This window comes from Oncorhynchus nerka, linkage group LG13 (assembly GCF_034236695.1).
Source record: "Oncorhynchus nerka isolate Pitt River linkage group LG13, Oner_Uvic_2.0, whole genome shotgun sequence".
Lineage (NCBI taxonomy): Eukaryota > Metazoa > Chordata > Actinopteri > Salmoniformes > Salmonidae > Oncorhynchus > Oncorhynchus nerka.
Window position 1 is genome coordinate 57,225,908 of NC_088408.1, and position 20,274 is coordinate 57,246,181.

The 20,274-nt window shown below is 40.8% G+C and overlaps 1 protein-coding gene across 1 annotated transcript in view; it reads left to right on the forward strand.

Moving 5' to 3' along the window:
* The first annotated feature begins 2,022 nt into the window (after positions 1-2,022).
* The window catches only part of LOC115140643 (versican core protein-like), a 63,940-nt gene continuing 45,688 nt past the window's right edge, over positions 2,023-20,274 (forward strand). Inside the window, exons 1-5 of the mRNA XM_029678982.2 lie at positions 2,023-2,086; positions 8,366-8,746; positions 10,393-10,567; positions 12,311-12,438; positions 14,157-14,450. Of these exons, the coding sequence (XP_029534842.2) occupies positions 2,023-2,086; positions 8,366-8,746; positions 10,393-10,567; positions 12,311-12,438; positions 14,157-14,450 (1,042 nt within the window). The remainder of the gene's footprint in view (positions 2,087-8,365; positions 8,747-10,392; positions 10,568-12,310; positions 12,439-14,156; positions 14,451-20,274) is intronic.

Below are 20,274 nucleotides of genomic sequence, written 5' to 3' on the forward strand. Positions count from 1 at the left end.
TTCTCCCTCCCTAAAGTGTCCACTCAATTTTCGGACGGGCAGTGCGCTCCTCCTCTCAAACACTGACAAATTAACACAGCAGCAGTGATTGGAGAGGAACAGCGCGCCCGGGAAATAAGTGCTAAGCGCCGGACTTGCGGATAACATATTCTTGGGCACTTTTTTACGCATGGTAGTAACTGGAATTGTAAGGATATTAACAGATTCTTTTTCTATTTCATGGAGTTAAAACCGTGTTTAAGGTAATGCTTTGTATTGTTATTATTATAATTTATATGATTTAATTAAGCATTTTATTAGGGTTTGTTGAAATTGTTGAAATCCTCAAGAAGTTTCAATTGACTTCAAACATCCAGGTACTTTGCTTTAGAATGTGTTATAAACATTAATGAGCCTTTATGATGACCTTTCCAAGGTTTATCATATTGTGTTTCTCTATTTGCCTTGGAACAGGGATTCAATAATAATCTAGAGCCACAAGTTACATTTTCAGATGTTTTATTTGAGCATCGTTTGCGGAGGATAGCTTCATTGGACAACACAGTTAAGTACGTGCAGCTTTTGTAGGCAACGTTGCCTTGTCCGTGTAGCCTAACTCAAAGTGTGTCCACATTTGAAGACTAAATGTTGTATTATTCTGTAGACTGTGTAGCCTGATAGGTGAAACCGTTCCACTCAGTTACGCGCCACCTTTCTGAAAGTTTATATTCTAATGGTATTGGTCACATCAAGTCCTTAAATGTAAGCAACATTGACATAGGGTAGCCCACAGCTGTTTTCATATATACACCGTAGTGGGAAAGGTTGACAATTAAAATAATCTCTGTTTCACAGTTCAAACTCGTAGCAAGGTGCATTTTATAGTGACATACAGCACTAGCCGCTTAATGGCAACCCCTCTTTTATCCTCATATGCGCCAAACACCTGTAACCAATTATACACCCGTCGAGTGACGCTAATGCAGTATTCTTATATTATTCACCCAGCATGACTGCATTTAATTTCCCAAAACACTGAGAAACCTATTGAGGATTTCAACAATTGTATAAACTACATGCTTGCACAGATGCGCTTTTATGCACAAGCAGGGAGAACGAATAACACACACTATGTAAACCTTTTTGTGAATTCATGCACAGTGTAAATGGTTATTGAAAAAATAGTTTAAATTGTAAAACAAGGCTATCCAAATTATGGCGCGCTATACACTGGTTAATGAGACAGTAGGCATAATCTCGTCCACCCAGATGTCTCTCTCGCAATTTTGCCTTGAAATGAGGCTAATAATATAGATAAATCAATGACAGAACGCGATGCCGTGCCACAGACAGACAGATTAATACATAGGCTACAACTCACTGACTACCCCCTCCACCTCTAAAAAAAATAAAAAATAAAAAGACAAGTCGCCTGTTTCTTTCGATGACTGTTCTTTTTAGGGTTGAGTGTATTGATTCACCTCTAGACTCACTAATTAACATGCCACAGAGTTTACCCGCCCTGAACTCTCCCGCAATCCACTCAAAGAGTGATATCAGATAAATGTGTTTCTTTAACATTTTCAATTGTGTTTACATAACCGCAGTGCAAATGAGGCCACTCACAGGCACTCTTCAGCGTCCCCCTTTATCCCACACGTTTGTGATTTGACTCCACAGGAGGCTACCTCCATGGGGTTCTCAATCTCACCACCCACGCATTAGGAGGAAGTGACCAGACTGACAAATTACCATTAGAGCACCTTTGGGGCATGATACTAGCAGTAGAGAGACCATGGACGCTTGTTCTGGGCTGTGAAATGACACTGCATCCAATTTTCCCCTATCAGGATTCCCTTATCATCCAGTTAGCTCCCCCACTCACTTCTGAATGTGCTGACATGGCAATCTTATGAAATCTTCACTGTAATGAATGTGTATTTTGCCCACTTGGGTCTTGCTAGACCTTATAGCAGATGGGGGTATGTCTCATTATAACTATCAATTAATGCATTGCGTTTCCATCCCACCTTCAGGCTCAAGATGATACTGAATGTAAAACATATCCTGTGGTTATACTGCCTGTGTCAAACTGTATCTGGGCTTGGTAAGTGTAGCCTACTACTACTACTACTACTACTACTACTCTCTCTCCCTCTATCTCTGGGTGTTTTGCAAGTGGTCAGACACAACTTTTTGAACCCCAGTCAATTGCGAACTACTGTGTTGTATTGGTTTCCATTCTGTAATCATTGCTGTTACAACCCCATGTCTCACAGCAGTAAGGTTTCACCCCAGTCTTCAAGTGATGCAGACTGCACCAAGTCAGTGACTGTGAGCCCACAGCCCTGCTATCCTAGCAGGGTAAGGTCAGCCCTGTGCTAGGCAACAGTTGGCAGCTAGAGCCTCAGGTCCTTGGCCCTATCTCTGGGTACAGACAGGACACCTTTCAAGCCCAGGTCCCAGTCTAGATTCAGCTAAAACAGCTGGATTCACATCTCAGCACTAATAAGTCTCTCTGTTTAGAGCCCTGGCTCATGCCTTAGGGGCTGTCCCACACCACTTACAAAACATTCTGAACATTGTTGCTCGGAACGTTCGTTGATTCCCTCCAATGGGATAATCCTGTTCCGGTGGCCTAGGTGATTCAGACTGTTGCTCTGACATTGCATCTGGCATTGTGAGGGTGTGCACTGTGTGTAAGTGTGGCTCTGACTGTCATATAGACCGAGACTGGGAGTCACTTTGTGTGGATAACTTTATACAAAGGAATAGTTAAAGATAGGGAATTGTGAATAACCTTGCTCTAGAGGACTGTTGGCCTGTCTGACCTGCTGCCTGAAAGTGTTTTCCCAACTCCAGTACTCGAGTCCCCCAAAAAGCACACATTTTTGTTGCCCCAGACAAACTCACCTAATTCAACTCATTGAGGGCTTAATGATTAGTTGACAAGTTGAATCAGGTGTGCTTGTCCGGGGCAACACAACAAATGTGTGCTGTTTGGGGGTAATCGGGGACTGGAGTTGGGAAACACTGGTCTAGAATGACCCGATGCGATGCTAATTTCACAGGCATTATCTGAACCCGGGTCTCACACAGGAGAATCCAACTTCTTGACCGTTAGACTTTGGTCAGAGGGCCAACAGTCATTTTGAAGTCTCAGGCATGGCTACCAATCACGAGACCATGAGCAACCATGTACCTGACACACGTCCTCTACATTTACCCTACATTCTCCACGGGAAGTGCTTCTTAGTCTGACTAGGCATAATCTGTGTTTGGGAAACCAGCCAATCTTTTTAGCGCTGATACCCAGGAAGAACAAGGAATCAGTTGGTCTTATGGTTCAGGACAAGTTGTATAGTTGTGGAACAACTTTTAAGGATGGAGACATGCCTTTCCTGTTCGACCTCTGTTTTGTGGGTGGAGAACATATATTTTATGTTATACACTTTTTCTATACAGCACATTGTGAATATACAGTATTTCACTGGAAGGCTCCCCACCCATCATGTTGAGGATGATGATTGACTTCCCAAGGGCCAGTTTGGTAGTATGATCCATGTTTTTTTTCTATATAGTATAGTCTTGGAGTGATTGTAACACCCTCTGTGTATGTTATTGAATGAGAGGTTCATAGCAAAATAGCAATGCTATTGACAGTAACACTTTACATTAAGTTGCCCCTATTAATATTTAACTACACAGTAATAACTGTAGTAACAACATAGTAGTTACATCGTTGTTTCTATGTAATTACATGTAATACGTTTGTGCCTCTAACAGTTATTAGACAATTTGAACAGGGAATGTGTAATTACACATTCAAAGGTTATTCCACATGTGTAATTACTGATAGCGCGACAGCTTTATTACCGTGCATTTACGTGGAATCTCCTGCTCTACTATTTTGGCTCATCACATACTCTACTTTGCTGCTACTGTTCATTATCTATCCTGTCACCTAGTCACTAGTCAAGATTGTTATATTGTAAGTGCAATGTAATTAAAAATAGTTATACATATTTTTCTCCTGTCTCCTAATTTCTCCTGGTCAGCCTATTGTCTGCAAAGGTTGTTACATTGTAACTACATAGTCATCATAAAGGTGAACAAACTGGGTTACACTTTACATTAAGTTGCTTGCTCCTGAGTAGGTGCATGTACGCCATAGATGCGCGTATGTAACTACAATGTTCTTACATTACACTTGATTCGGTATAGCCTTTGAGCCAGGTCATAACATAGAAATAAAGAAATAGAACATGACCGGTAGTTAACGACAGGGTATGCCTTGTTACAATTGTTGTTGCCAGGTCCTAGCCCATTTATCAACCCTGCTATTAAGTTCCAAGTTTTAATGTCATGCACACAAGTACAGTGAAATGCCATTCTTGCAAGCTCTAAACCCAACAATGCAGTGATCAAAATCAATGTAGTACTACAAATATCATAAGGTAGAACAAAGACACATGACTAGGGCTGTTGCAGTGACCGTATTACTGCCGCATAGGCGGTACTGCCACACAGTACTACACGAGTCATGAAGGCAGTCAAATTGCATGTGACCCTTCATTCATGGTAATTCGGCTTCTCCAAGCTCTGATGCTGCAGATGGTCTTTAGTAGCCTACCAAACTTGCCAACTGCCTAGTATTCAGCACTCTATTTACCCTCTAATCACTCTGACTTCCAAGAAAATGTGTTCAAAACTCTAATCAAACACTTCATGAGAGCCCATGAGCTCATGTTGGGCAACATTTCTATTGGCTATGCAATTGCACCAGAAAACAAAGTGATGGCCTGTACTAAAAAGAGGAGGATTCCATCAGCTTTCCATAGGCTAGGCCTACTATATTTATTTCTCAACTTTCCTAATATTAAGCACATAGTTTATCTTTACAACAGGAGTATAGCCTACCCGACTGGTATGAAAATGAACCATGGTAAAAGCGTCCTCAATTCGCTATTTTAGTACCTAGATGATATGTATTTCTTCCCATTGTCCCTGTTTCGAGATAGGTGCATGATAATGGTCCATTCCAAGTCAAAACACATACAGTACCAGTCAAAAGTTAGGAAACACCTCCACAATCACCCAGACCTCAACCCAATTGAGATGGTTTGGGATGAGTTGGACCGCAGAGTGAAGGAAATGCAGCCAACAAGTGCTCAGCATATGTGGGAAATCCTTCAAGACTGTTGGAAAAGCATTCCAGGTGACTACCTCATGAGGCTGGTTGAGAGGCTCACAAGTGTGCAGAGCTGTCATCAAGGCAAAGGCTGGCTACTTTGAAGAATCTAAAATCACTGTTTTGGTTACTACATGATTTCATATGTATTATTTCATAGTTTGATGCCTTCACTATTTTTCTACAATGTATAAAATAGTAAAAATAAAGAAAAACCCTTGAATGAGTAGGTGTGTCCAAACTTTTGACTGGTACTGTATATTATTTAGTAAATGTAAAAGACACGATTAAATCAAGAATAGTCTGATGGGTGACAATATTAGCCTATCACTTATATATTATCACTTGTGAATGATGCCCAAACATAAGAAACAGCCTTTTGTGACTTTTTAAAATCAGAGCAACACGTGTTGCTACCATGCTGTGTTTTCATGTGGAGCTGCCATGCTATGTTGTCATCTTAGGTCTCTCTTTATGTAGTGTTGTGTTGTCTCTCGTTGTAGTGGTGTGTGTTTTGTCCTATATTTTTATTTAATTTATTTATATTTTTTTAACCCAGCCCCCAGCCACACAAGGAGGTCTTTTACCTTTTGGTAGGCCGTCATTGTAAATAAGAATTTGCTCTTAACCCACTTGCCTAGTTATATAAAGGTGAAATATATATATATATATATATATATATATATATATATATATATATATATATATATATTTTAAACTCATGTAGCCTAGCCCATAGGCCTATATGTTTTGATAAGGTTTGTATCACAACTAAAGTGGCCAAATAGCTTCTTAAAATTAAGCACATTCATTTGCTTTTACAAGGGGTTTAGAGCCTAACTGGCATTCATAAGCAGCGTGTGAGTTTCAAGTTTGGGGAACATAATTTTCACCATAAAAATGCACCTTTATAATAAAAGCATTACATGCATAATCGCATTTGCGGTCACTTTTGACAATGGTGTTTTCACGCTAATTGAACATTCGTGTTTATAGCCTACTGCCATGTGCGCATTGCTGCGCTTATAATGTGAAGAAATATCCTGATAGTTTCTCAACATTTTAAGCTAAATGTTCTGATCTGTTGCTTCCGCCACATTGCGTAAAAAAAGGTATTTTGATGCTAGTGGTTGTATTAATTTGGGATCTATTGCATCCCACAAATGTCCCAGACTATGTAAGGAATATGTATTTCTTGCACAGAATAGAATAGGTAAACCTTTGTACTATGGGGGATAGAAGATTGAAATAGGCTAGTGATTTTGCTCTTCGTTAGGCCTACTCATCTTGTTGGCTGAAAAAAAAGTAAATGTGGACAGTTCTTCCAATATCTTCAATATGCACCTCGGAATTAGATAAGGATGCGCGCAGTTGCGTCCCCTATGTATCTGTCTTCACTTGGAGCCTATGAGAAAGACCCGATCACGTGATGGAGAGCCATGTGAGTGAGAGGTGCTTAGGAGCATGCAGCACTCAGGGAGAAGGGCACAATGGCCACTGGCCACAAAAGGCATGGAGTTTTGTGCTGTACGGCCGCAAAGGGGGTGCCGTGACATTCGAGGAACTGTCAAGTTCTTGTCAAATTGTGAATGAAAGACTGAGGAAGTGTTTACAGCCTGCGCAAAAAAACTAAGCAGTGCTCTCGCCTTTCAAGTAACTTTTTTCAGATCATCATTAGAGTCGCATTATGCAACCTTACAATATATATACAAATCTAAACATACAGCCCAACGTTTGTAGGACAGCTAAAGTTACATGAGTAATTTCAAATGAAGGGTATTGGATTACCTGTTTATGTGTTAACCACTCAACACAGAATAACCACATGTGCCCAATTTAGAGAAAATATTTATATATTATTCAGCTTGGTTCAATTGTATTCTTCATACTATAAAATAATATAAAATAATGCCATGGAATTCTAAGCAAATCTTGTCTGCCAAATGAACTAGCGTAGCCCACAGCCAGTTGGAATAGCCAGATCAGGACCTAACATAAAGACAACTCAAAATATGCTATTAGATTCTTCTGAAGTAGACTACATTTTCTTCGCATCATGCTTCTTTAGACCTGTCTAAAATAAATCATGGATATATTGTGAAGGTGTAGGCTATATTACAGGGATTTATTCGACTTTTTATTTGATTTGAAATGTAGACGTTCCAAAGGTCTGCATCAGTGTGCATATGCCAGGAGATGCTAATTGTGTTTATGTTAATTAACGGTCAATTACCATGAGCCTGACAGTTATTTGCCTGACAATCACCGGTTGACAAAATTTGGTGACCGCCACAGCCCTACACATGACAAATAAAAATAAGAAATAAGAAGAACACAAGAGAGTAAGAAGCTATACACAGGGTCGGTTCCAATACCATATTTTCAATGTGCAGGAATACTGGAGTGATAGAGGTAGATATCTACAGGTTCAGGGTAAGGTGACTAGGCATCAGGATGTATGATTAACAGGGTAGCAGCAGAGTTAATGAAGATTGTATGTGTGTAGCATCAGTATAAATGTGGGTGCATGTTATGTGTGTGTTGGAGTGTCAGTGTGCGTGAGTGCGTAGAGTCCTATTAGTGGGCATAGAGACAGTGCAAACATTTAAATAAATACAAGGGTCAAACTGTGAAGCCATTTTGTAAGCTATTTAGCAGTCTCATGGCTTGGGGATAGAACCCTTCAGGAGCCTGTTTACATGTGGATTCAATGGTAATACAAGCAAGTGGATGTGTCATTACACATTCCTTGTTCCAATTGCGTAATAACTGATAGCACTACAACCTTGTTACATGTAATTACATACTTACACCAATGTGATTACATCGTCGTTACTACAGTCATTACTGTGTAGTTACATAGTAATAGGGGCAACTTAATGTAAAGATTTACCCACTTGACTAATTAAGCCTCTATAAAGACTGACTTAAACTTTGAATGGAAGGTTTGACTTTTTATTAAGATCTTGTCACAGACTACACAATCACATAGGTAGGTAGTGTGGTCAAAGGGGACAAACTTGAATCAACATATTGTGTTTTTTGTTGTTGTCCAGTATCACCCATGCTGGTACTGTGCCCACAGCTAACATTGTTATTCTCTGATTCCATTGGTTGTGAAAAAAAACATGCACTTGTTCAGTATCCTATCTATTTTGACTGCCTTACCTAGACTTGTTGTACTTTGTTTCCCAGTCTCCAACACATTACCCATGGCGAGGCCCGTGAGTGGCTCCCTCTCGGGGAAGGTAGTTTTGCCGTGCCACTTCTCCACCATACCCACTACCATGCCCGCCATCAACGCCAATGGCACCACCCCCAGCACCGACTACCTGCGCATCAAATGGACCAAAATTGAAGGGGAAAAGGAATCCACAGTGCTGGTGGCCCAAAATGGCAAGATTAAAATAGGCTCCACCTACAGGAACCGTGTGTCGGTGCCCAGCCACCCAGAGGATGTGGGGGATTCTTCTCTGACCATGGTGAAGCTCCGAGCCAGCGATGCCGGCACCTACCGTTGCGAGGTCATGTACGGCATCGAGGACACGCAGGACACGGTCAACCTCAATGTCAACGGTTGGTGTCATCTGTTTTTTTTTCTGTCTCTTTTCACCACTGTTATTTACGCCTCTCTAAAATGTATAAGAGGTCGAGTGAAGGATAACCTTATAATAGTATGCCTAGTTCAGTCTTGTGTGCTATTGATTTATTGTTGTTGTCATGACGCTTATATTTGGCATTAACGGTTTTGCTGATGCTTACTTAATCCACGCTCAAAACATTTACAGTTATAAGTATAGTCAGTTTCTCTGCTCGTTCCCTTATGCTGGAGCAAAAATCCTCTAGGCACATTGACACCCTGGTAAATTCATGTTGGAAAAATATGAACACTTCCGAAGTTAATGAGCCAAGCTTTGAATGTAGTGGGCGGTGGCGGATACGTTTGAGTGACAATTCAAAGCACTTTCCTTCACTGTGCCAATCAGTAAAGATGAAATGAAGGAGCACGTGTGTTGACTGGAGACTAGGGGTTTCCTGCATTTTGTGCCACGGGCACATATTCTCACTAGAGATGTATCTCGTATGGGTTTTCTTCAAGGCCGTTTCTGATTGTAAACAGTGCGTAGTGGATGGGCTCGTTGAGTCTTCTCATCAGGACAACTGCATGATCAGAGCAAAGACACACACATTACGGTCAGTCATCGATAAGGTGTTACCATAACAGTTGAACCTTGCTGTTTATAGTCCATGTTCCAAGTTGGGTAGAACAGTTCCATAGCTATGAAATCTGCACCGTAGTCTCATATTACCAGACTGATTACCGCTGATTACTGCGGCACTATCGTTTAACTGTGTAGGGAACTGTGGTGTAAATCTTAACTTAATAAGCCTCTATTCCCCCATCTTTATTTTGAGAGTTACTTTATCTGGGAGACATAGCTCCAATTTGGGATATGTTGAAAACAGGTATTGGTTGACATGGGATAGCTTTGGCTTTCACAGAAACCCAACCGCTCATCTCTCCAACTCGCATCAATTATAATCAAGGCATCAGTCAGTCAGCTTACACAAATATGGGAAGTCAGGGCCATGGCATTGTCTTTAAATCATCCAGAGTTATCTTGTGGTCATTGCCGAGGATTCTAGTAATCTTCCACTAAATTGTAATATACTGTATCATCACAAGAAATGTAGACCCTGATTTATTTCACACGTGTGCTATTTAGCCTTGTTCACACTGCAGGCCTTAATGCTCAAATTGTTTTTGTTTTTCAAATCCATTTGGGAATACTGACTGTACAATCGGCAAGTTACAAGTAACCAAATCGGATTTGTGTGTGTTTGCATTTGCTGACATGGCTACGCTAGGTGTCATAGTAATGGCGAGTGAGGGGGGAGTAGTGCAGGCTGATATCTCAGAAGTTATGTAGCAAGCTAAGGTGACAACAATGCCTGCCATGGACAGAATCAGATTTGTATCTGACTTCAAATCATCTACGAAGGTGGTTTGAAATGTGGCTTGAAATATCCTATTTTTGTCTGTTCAGACTGCAGGAAAAAGAACAGATTCGAAATGGATATGCAAACATTTTGATCTGAGTCACTTCAAACTGCCAACGTGACCAAGGCTTTTAGACATTACCCCTGATTCAGTTGTACTCTTTTACTTTTTTTTACACAGGACCTAATTTGTCTTCGTGTATGTATGTGTTTATTCCCAGGTGTTGTGTTTCACTACCGGGCAAGCACCAGCAGGTACACCATGAACTATGAGAGTGCTGTCCAGGCCTGCCAAACAATAGGAGCCTCCATTGCCACGCCTGACCAGCTGAAGTCAGCGTATGAGGACGGCTTTGACCACTGCGATGCAGGTTGGATCGCAGATCTGTCAGTTAGGTAAAAATGAAAATAAATAATCTCCAAAATATCGCTATTTCTAAAACAAGAAATAGAAAGTTGGTTGCGATTTCAGTTTAATCCACCAGAAAAGACAGAACAAATATTGTGTTTAAGCTCAAATATACTAATTGACAAAGAAACATTCAATTATATCATAAATAGGACCGGTGGAGTAATGTCACACACGCAGCTAACAAAAATATATGGAAATGTCTGCTCTACTCAAATTTACAACCAACTAATTGCAGTATTACTGCAAAAATAGAAGAGGCGAGTAGAAAGGGGAACAAGTAAGGAGCTTATCTTTTGGCCCTGCATTAAAGACCAAAATTAGTGAAAGAAAATTGCGATAAATAAAAAAGTATACCAGTTTTATTTAAGGACCAAAAAATTGACAGCTGTGCCATATATATTGCAAAATAGTTGGGAAGAGATTTTCAATGTAGCGATTCCATGCCACATGGTTTATGAACTGATAGGCAAAACAACGCCGGATTCAAAACGTATAATTTTTCTATTTAAATTATTATGCTAAATTCTTGGAACCAATAGAATGTTATATATATATATATGGGGGATACAACCATCCCAGCTTTGCAGATTTTCTGCGAAGAGACCAAATTATTCGATCATTTTGTTTTGGTACTGTCCATATGTAGCTTGTTTTTGGTCGCAGGTCCAGGAATGTTTGAAGAAGTGCAACATTTACCTGGAGATAACTCTGCAGGTAACATTTCTGGGTGATTTGAAAAGTCATAGTCAATCGATCAATAACATAACAAATCTTTGAGAAAATATGTTTATCTTTAATTTACAATACGGAGAAACTGTGAGAATAGAAAGGCTCAGAACTTTTGTGAAACATCACAGCTGAAAAATACATGTCAAATACAAATCAAAAATGGATGGTGTTACGAGACTGATGGGAGGGGTTGTGGAGTTGAAGGGTGGGATAAAAAAAAACAAGAAGATTACTTATAAAAAATATACTGTGTCTGTAAAATGTATTTAGGTTCAGAATTTTTGATAAACAGCACGGTTAAAAATATATGGCAAAATAGATATACAACTGGACGGTCTTCAGAGATAGATGGGAGAGGTTGATGGTAGCCGAAGGATGGGATTAAAACAAACAAAGGACAACTATTTTAAAATACACTGTGTCCATAAATGTATATAGTATGTTTAAGCTGGAAGTAGAAGCTTAAGTGTTGTTGTCCATTCGTTTACCCAAATTATCGGAGGGGTGGTAGGGTTAAGGGAAAATAAGAAAGGAAAATATTTGTATATAAATAATTTTTCATGCTCGGAATTGGAAATGATGTAGACAATTAAATTGATGGAAGCTACAATATATCTGCACTACTAAGCTGATCTATACCCCCTAAAAAAAAGATGACCATCAATTATATATTCTAGTCCATTTGTGTCGAAGACAAAGTAGACATCTTTGGTTTAATCAGAAAAGGACTGGCTCCCAGGTTACTGGTAACTGGTTTTTACAGGGCCTAAAGTATAAAACTGTTTGGTTTACCCACTCTGCCATAGTTGTCATTGGCCTGAATGTGAACTGCACATATACTGAGATTGTTCAAGCCAGTGACAGTTCCAGCTGTATTCTAACTCACCTGGCAGTCCCTTTTGTCTTTGTCATCATTTTATGGTGTGAGGTTGACTGACACAATGACATTTCCGGTTGCAGATCAATTACATTATCTTGTATTTTCTTTGCATGTTTAGATACCCAATCACTAGACCGAGACCAGGCTGCTATGGAAACCTGCAGGGGAAGCCTGGGGTGAGGACATATGGACCCCGAAAGGCCACAGAGACCTATGATGTGTACTGTTATGTGGACAAGCTGAATGGTAAGAGAACAAAATGTGGGACATAGTGGCCTAGTGATACATACAATGAAAACCTATGCAAGATCAGCACATCCAATGGAACCACGCACAGGTGCTCTGTACACTGGTGCTAGTTAGGGGAGAAGTGAGTTTCTATACACCTGGAGATGGAAAGAGGTGACAATGTACAATTTAGGTCTTTGTCTGGTATTTTAATGTAAGCAAGTAAATTCACCTGGTGTGGCATTTCCTCTCCAAATATTTACTGGGCTACTTCTTGTTTTGTTGACTGTTTATAACATATTTTGGGGTATGTAAATAGAAATGAGTGAAAGGTACAGTAACTCTATGTAAAAGAGTGCAAAGTGCCAAACGTTTTTTTCCCCTGACAATCACAGCGATCAACAGAGACAAGCTGTCAGTCTCTCAACATTGGACCAGGCTCTAAAAGGTTCTAAAAAAAGACACCAGAAACTGTGTGATAATGGGAGCTTTAAATGCTGCTGGCACCATAAAGGAAAAGCTTCAGAGCTGCCAATGCACTTCATCCTCTCTTTGTGTATCCTCCATGCTGAGCCTGATGACAAATTGAACCTCAGTTGCAGCGTGCCCCGTTGCTCGTTTATAAGCTCTAACATCACTCCTCAGGCCGCTAAACTGAAGGCACACTTTTAGAAAGAAAAGCGCTTTCTAAAACCGAAAAGGGTTCTTTGTAGGTCTCGATAGGAGAAACCTTGGTAGAAGCATTTTTGGTACTAGGTAGAAGAACCTTTTTGGTTCCAGGTAAAACCCTCTTTGGAAAAGGGTTCTACCTTGAACCAAAAAGGGTTCTCCTATGGGGACAGCTGAAAAACCCTTCTGGAACCCTTGTTTGCTAAGAGTGCAGGCGTGAGATTAAAGATATTTGGGCTACTCAACATTTAGCCCACATATATCCCCCACCACATCAGGTTGAGGGTCATATGGCTAAGGGGATGTCATTCTGGATCATTGGATCAGTCAGCGAGGAGTACGATGATATCATTGGCATGTGTAACGGTGGTGTATTAGTGGTATTGATTTTTATGCAGTGTGACGGGGGGGCCAGCTGAGGAGCAGATGTAGTTGCTCAAGTACGGTGTCTGTTCTGATGTGTTTGATTATGTTGTCCAAGTTAAACACACAGCCAATAAGTGTTGTCATCTTCATTTAGTGGGAAACCTACATTTTGAAAGATTAATTTGACCACATTAACTATGGACTGCCACACCCACGGTGGGGGACCTAATGGCATGATAGACAGACTGTCTTTGTGAGTGCAAACACATAGTCAGCATTGCTAGCCCACCTCAGGATAATGGAATGAATGCTGCACTGTAGTCCCAAATGAGAACGTTTGGGCCCAGAGCCCTCCACAGCATGGACACTAGGTTGTAATGATGGGTCTATATGTCTATGCAACTACTACCATGGTAAAATTGGAATGATAAGTAATCCCCCCCATATCCATATCGACTGGATATATTGAAGCACTGTCACATAGAAGTTTATGAAAAGGTAAATCTACATTCTTATAATAGTGAGGACTGAACTCAAATGTAGGTATAACTTAGTGTTAACACTATTGTTAGTGTAAGCAGTTACAGTTCAGTATTTCAGCACACTAGATCAGTCAAGGCAAACATAGACTTTGCATGAAAATATCCTGATAATCAGTCACTAGAAAGTCGCCTTTTACATGAAACCCCTATTTGTCTCAGGTGAGGTATACTACGCGCCTGTGACCCATAAGATGACGTTTGAGGAGGCAAAGGAGGAGTGTGAGAACAGGAACGCCGTCCTGGCGTCGCCGGGTCAGCTCCACTCCGCCTGGAGACAGGGTCTGGACAGGTGTGACTACGGCTGGCTGGCCGACGGCAGCGCTCGCCACCCCGTTGCGGTACCCAGAATGCAGTGCGGCGGTGGTCTGCTGGGCGTCAGGACCATGTATCGCTACAGGAACCAGACTGGCTTCCCAGAACCCATCACCCAGCTGGGAGCATACTGCTTCAAAGGTAAACATACATAGGCATTTTACTGTTATATTCTCGTCTATGAGCAAATGTTACATTTTGGATTTGAAAGAGCACTCTAAGAGCACACTATTCATAGAGTTTAGTATTTTTTGCTCAAGGCCAGCGCTGTGAGTAATGGTGATGTTACCCTCTTAAGGGTGTAGCTCCTGCACCCCTCCCCAATACTCATATTTGCAGCACCCTCTCTGACACAAATAATGAGATATCTACAAAACAGCCTTCTTGCAATATAATGTCTATAACTCATCTTGAATCAACTGTCAGGTTCATTTGCATGGTCACTTTCGTGTTTCTTTTTGTTTGTTGATAGAAGAAACCGTCAACAAAACAGATGAAACGCATCCCTATGCAGAGCGTTGTGCGTGTTGTGCTAGAGCTAGGCTATGTAGCCCAGCACAGTGAATTACTGACCTCACTGCATGTCCTTTTCGGTTCACCGCCCGTTACCTCTGGAACCAAAAATTGGGATTGGCTCACAGGAGTGTGAAATCATCATTCTAAACTCATGCTGCCTTTGAACTCGATGCATAGCTCAATCTGATACTAAATGGAAGATATATTTACCGATAGTGTATTGGAGAGTCCGACACAATCATTATCTGTCCGGTTTTATCCCCTGTGTTACTGTACTTCAAGGCAGGACACGTGTTTTTGTTTCCTTTCTCTGTGGTTAGCCTCGGATAACCTCATTGGCGCAGTTGAGCAGTGAAAACAGTCACGTACTCCTTCATAAAATATACAATATATAAGCTGTTAAAATACTTCATAGTATACCGTCCCTTTAGAAAGTATTCACACCCCTTCACTTTTTCCACATTTTGTTGTGTTACAGGCTGAATTTGAAATGGATAAAATGTAGATTTTTTTTGTCACTGGTCTACACACATATTTTTTTAACAAATTAATCAAAAATGAAAATCTGAAATGTCTTGAGTATTCAACCTCTTTGTTATGGCAAGCTTAAATAAGTTCAGGAGAATTTTTTTTCTTAACAAGTAACATAATAAGTTGCATGAATGACTACCCCATCTCTGTACCCCACACATACAATTATCTGTAAGGTCCTTCATTCGAGCAGTGAATTTCAAACATGGATTCAACCACAAAGACCACGGGAGGTTTTTCAATGCCTCGCATGGAAGGGTACCTATTGGTATATTAAATAACCCTTTGAGCATGACCTTCATCCCAAGTATTCATCCGCCTTGGCGTTTTTCCTATTTTGTTGCGTTACAACCTGTAAGTTAAATGTATTTTTATTTGGATTTCATGTAATGGACATACACAAAATAGTCCAAATTGAAATGAAGTGAAGTGAAATGAAAAAAGTACCTAGTGGTGCATGCATATGTATACACCCCCTTTGCTCTGAAGCCCCTAAATAAGATCTGGTGCAACCAATTACCTTCAGAAGTCACATAATTAGTTAAATAAAGTCCACCTGTGTGCTATCTAAGTGTCACATGATCTCAGTATATATGAACCTGTTCTGAAACACCACTAAGCAAGGGGCACCACTAAGCAAGCGGCACTATGAAGACCAAGCAGCTCTCCAAACAGGTCAGGGAGTACAGATCAGGGTTGGGTTATAAAAAAACATCAGAAACTTTGAACATCCAACAGAGCACCATTTAAATCCATTATTAAAAAAATAGAAAGAATATGGCACCACAACAAGCCTGCCAAGAGAGGGCCACCCACCAAAACTCATGGACCAGGCTAGAAGGGCCTTAATCAGAGATAACCCTGAAGGAGCTGCAAAGCTCCACTGCGAAGATTGGTGTATCTGTCCATAGGACCTCTTTAAGCTGTACACTCCACAGAGCTGGGCTTTACGGAAGAGTGGCCAGAAATAAGCAAACATGTTTGGTCTTCGCCAAAAGGCATGTGGGAGACTCCCCAAACATATAGAACAAGATACTCTGGTCAGATGAGACTAGAATTTAGCTTTTTGGCCATCAAGGAAAACACAATGTCTGGCGCAAACCCAACACCTATCATCACCCCGAGAATACCATCCCCACAATGAAGCATGGTGGTGGCAGGTTCATGCTGTAGGGTATGTTTTCATCGGCAGGGACTGGGAAACTGGTCAGGCTGGAAGGAATGATGGATGGTGCTAAATACAGGGAAATTCTTGAGGGAAACCTGTTTCAGTCTTCCAGAGATTTGAGACTGGGATGGAGGTTCAACTTCCAGCAGGACAATGACCCCAAGCATACTGGTAAAGCAACACTCGAGTGGTTTAAGGGGAAACATTTAAATGTCTTGGAATGGCCTAGTCAAAGCCCAGACTTCAATCCAATTGAGAATCTGTGGTATGACTTAAAGATTGCTGTACACCAGCGGAACCCATCCAACTTGAAGGAGCTGGAGCAGTTTTGCCTTGATGATTGGACAAAAATCCCAGTGGCTAGACGTGCCAAACCTATAGAGACATATCTCAAGATACTTGCAGCTGTAATTGCTGCAAAAGGTGGCTCTACTATTGACTTTGGGGGGGTGAAAAGTTATGCACGATCAAGTTTTCAGTTTTTTTGTCTTATTTCTTGTTTGTTTCACACACACATAAAAAATTCTAAGTGGTAGGCATGTTGTGTAAATCAAATGATGATGAGAGAAAAAAAATCTATTTTAATTCCAGGTTGTAAGGCAACAACATAGGTAAAATGCCAATTACTCCACAATACTCCACAATACTAACCCAATTGACAGAGGAAAAAATAGGAAGCCTGTAAAGAACAAACCTATTCCTAAACATGCATCGTATTTGCAACAACGCGCTAAAGTAATACTGCAAAAAATGTGGCAAAGCAAAGTGTTATGTTTGGGGCAAATCCAAGACAACACATTACCCAATACCACTCTTCATATTTTCAAGCATAGTGGTGGCTGCACTATGTTATGGGTATACTTCTAATCATTAAGGACTGGGGATTTTTTTCAGAATAAATAAGAAATGGAATGGAACTAAACACAGGCGAAATCCTAAAGGAAAACCTGTTTCAGTCTGCTTTCCACCAGACACTGGCAGATGAATTCACCTTTCAGCAGAACCATAACCTAAAACACAAGGCCACATCTACACTGGAGTTGCTTACCAAGAAGGCAACGAATGTTCCTAAGTGGCCGACTTACAGTTTTTACTTAAATTTACTTGAAAATCTATGGCAAGACCTGAAAATGGTTGTCTAGCAATGATCAACAACCAATTTGACAAAGCTTGGAGAATTTTGAAAATAATAATGGGCAAATCGTGCACAGGGGTATGAATACTTCAATAAATGTCAAAAAAATTCTAAAAATGGGTTTTCACTTTGTAATTAACTGGCATTGTGTGTAGATGGGTGAAAATGTTTTGATTTAATCAATTTTGAATTCAGGGTGTCACACAACAAAATAAAGAAAGAAAATATATTTAATTAGTTTACTCCAATTAGGGGAGGAGTGGTAGGTTAAGGGGGAAAATAATAAAGATGGAAATAATAATTTACTAATAAAAAACATATGTATAGGGGATTAGAAATGATGCAGACAATTACATTGATAGAAGCCACAATCCATTAAAGCTGATCCCCCCCCCCCCCCCAAAAAAAAAAGTTAAATAAATCAAGGGGTATGATTACTTTCTGAAGGCACTGTACTTATCTGATCGAAGGTAGATAAACTGCATCTAAACATGACTATATCCGTGTGACTAAAAGTGCAGATACAGCACCTGTCAGCCTATCTCTCTCTTTCCTCCTCTTTCAGATTGTTTCGGCTGTCAGAGTTTCCCCTTTCCATCGCTCTCACTTGGTAGTTATCGGAGCAGACGTTAGGTTAATGGACGAAGCTACTGGCCGGACTTCTAAAGCCAGTCAGCCTCGGTGACCTCTGACCTGGCCTTTCCATCTTTTTAAAAGAGGGTCAGCGAGATAAGCTGCCCCCTACCAGGCTATTGGGTCTCCCTGAGAGACGCTAGCTCTCCGTGTGATAAGTCCCCATAGGGTTAGGAGGTCACACAAACAGGGCACCCTGACCTCCCGCTTTGTGTATTCCATTTTAGCGCTCTCTGTGCTTTTTTGGTTTTGTTCTCACCTAAGTGCTTTTCAAGTAACCCCTTTTCCATTGGCTGGAATTCTTCACAATTTCCCCTTGCAGGAACACAAAAACACCAAAGAAGATGTTGTATAAACATTAGTCAGTTAGATGAAAGAGTGGCAGAGGAGGAAAATGGAGGGATAATTGGTCCCTGGACTGGAGAAAACAAAGGACCCAGTAAAAGTGACCGCACACAAACATCCGTGAGATAATGCACTCCCTCTGCTTTCTTATAGACCAGGGTCTATTTATACTGTTAGTAAAAAAAGTTTCTCAAACCTTACATTAGAGATAGCCGCGTAGAGAAGGAGGGCAAGTACGTAGTAGTGAACAGTGGCCCTCTGTTTTACGCAGTCTGTGTCGCGCCACCGAGGAGAGGATACTGAAACTGTCACACTGTCTGTGCCTGTGTCTGTACGGTATATGAGAGAGGGAGAGAGAGAGAGGGTGAGAGAGAGTGTGAGTGGAGAGTGAGGGTCAGACATTGGGACAGGGTGAGAACAAGCAAGGATGTTCCTTCTGAACAATCAAGCTTTGATCCAGTCACAGAGCAGTCTGGGAGGAATTCAGTCTTGGTCTCTTAGCAGCTTAACCTCTGTTATTCATACAGTGCTGTAACTTATAGGGAGGGATCATAATTATGATTAGTCTATTTAATATGAATACTGGAGTAGCAGCCCAAGTGACCACGAATACAAATAAATATAAAAGTCAGGAGCAGGACCACAGGGAGGGAAACACTAGTAAACACAGAGACTGTGGGAACACAGGCATGGAAGAGACCAGAAGACAAGCCTCAGGGCCACTCCACAAAACCATACCAGAAGATGCCGAAAAGTTTATATGCTGTTTAATTGACTCTTAAATGGCCCCATGAATGCCCGTAGACACAGTAGGACATGTAAAATGAATGTTCAAAGTGTGCACCGAAATAGAAAGCTTTGAAAATGACCTCACCGACATTATCTGCTTTAGCGAGGTAAATTAGCCCGTGTTAGTGGTGGGAATGGGGGAAAAAGAACGTTCAGAGTGGATCAACATGATAATATTGGACTTCAAGACACAGTTTACGACCATTGCTTGGTAATGTCAACCCTTGTTATGGTCACAAGCCTCTGGGGGAGGATACTGTGCTCCAGAGAGTCCCCTCCATAGCATTTCAGAATTATATAATTAGTTCTTAGAGAGTGAGGGTGAATTTATGGTTGGACCAGGGGTAGAAACAGTAGCTGTCAAAGCTTTGTGGGTAAGTCCCACAAGACAATGATGTCTCTCTAAGTGTCATGTTATCTCTAAAGACTACTTCTCACTCTAGGTTTCATACTGAAGTCTATACTGGCATTGTGTTGCATTGTGAGTGGGTAGTGCTGTGTGAAACCTGGTGGACTGAGTGAGTTGGCAAGGTATAGCCAAGACAAACGTGCCATTCTGGTGCCAGCCAAGGAGCCTCAGACAGGAACTGGATAGTTTGAAAATAGAATGAAAGATCCCAGATTAAATAGTTATGTGGTCCAAAAATAAAACGCTGGGATATTAATTTACCGTCTATGAATCACTCTGATCTTATGTAACAAAGTATTTTTGGGCCTGGCCAAATTTTCCTATGCTGGTCATTGCTTATTTTGGTCTGCTGTTTTTTTTGCCTGGGGATTTATTTGACAGTAATACACTTTATTTATCTTTCTCTATCCTCAGCTAGGAAGAAGGGGATAAATCAGAT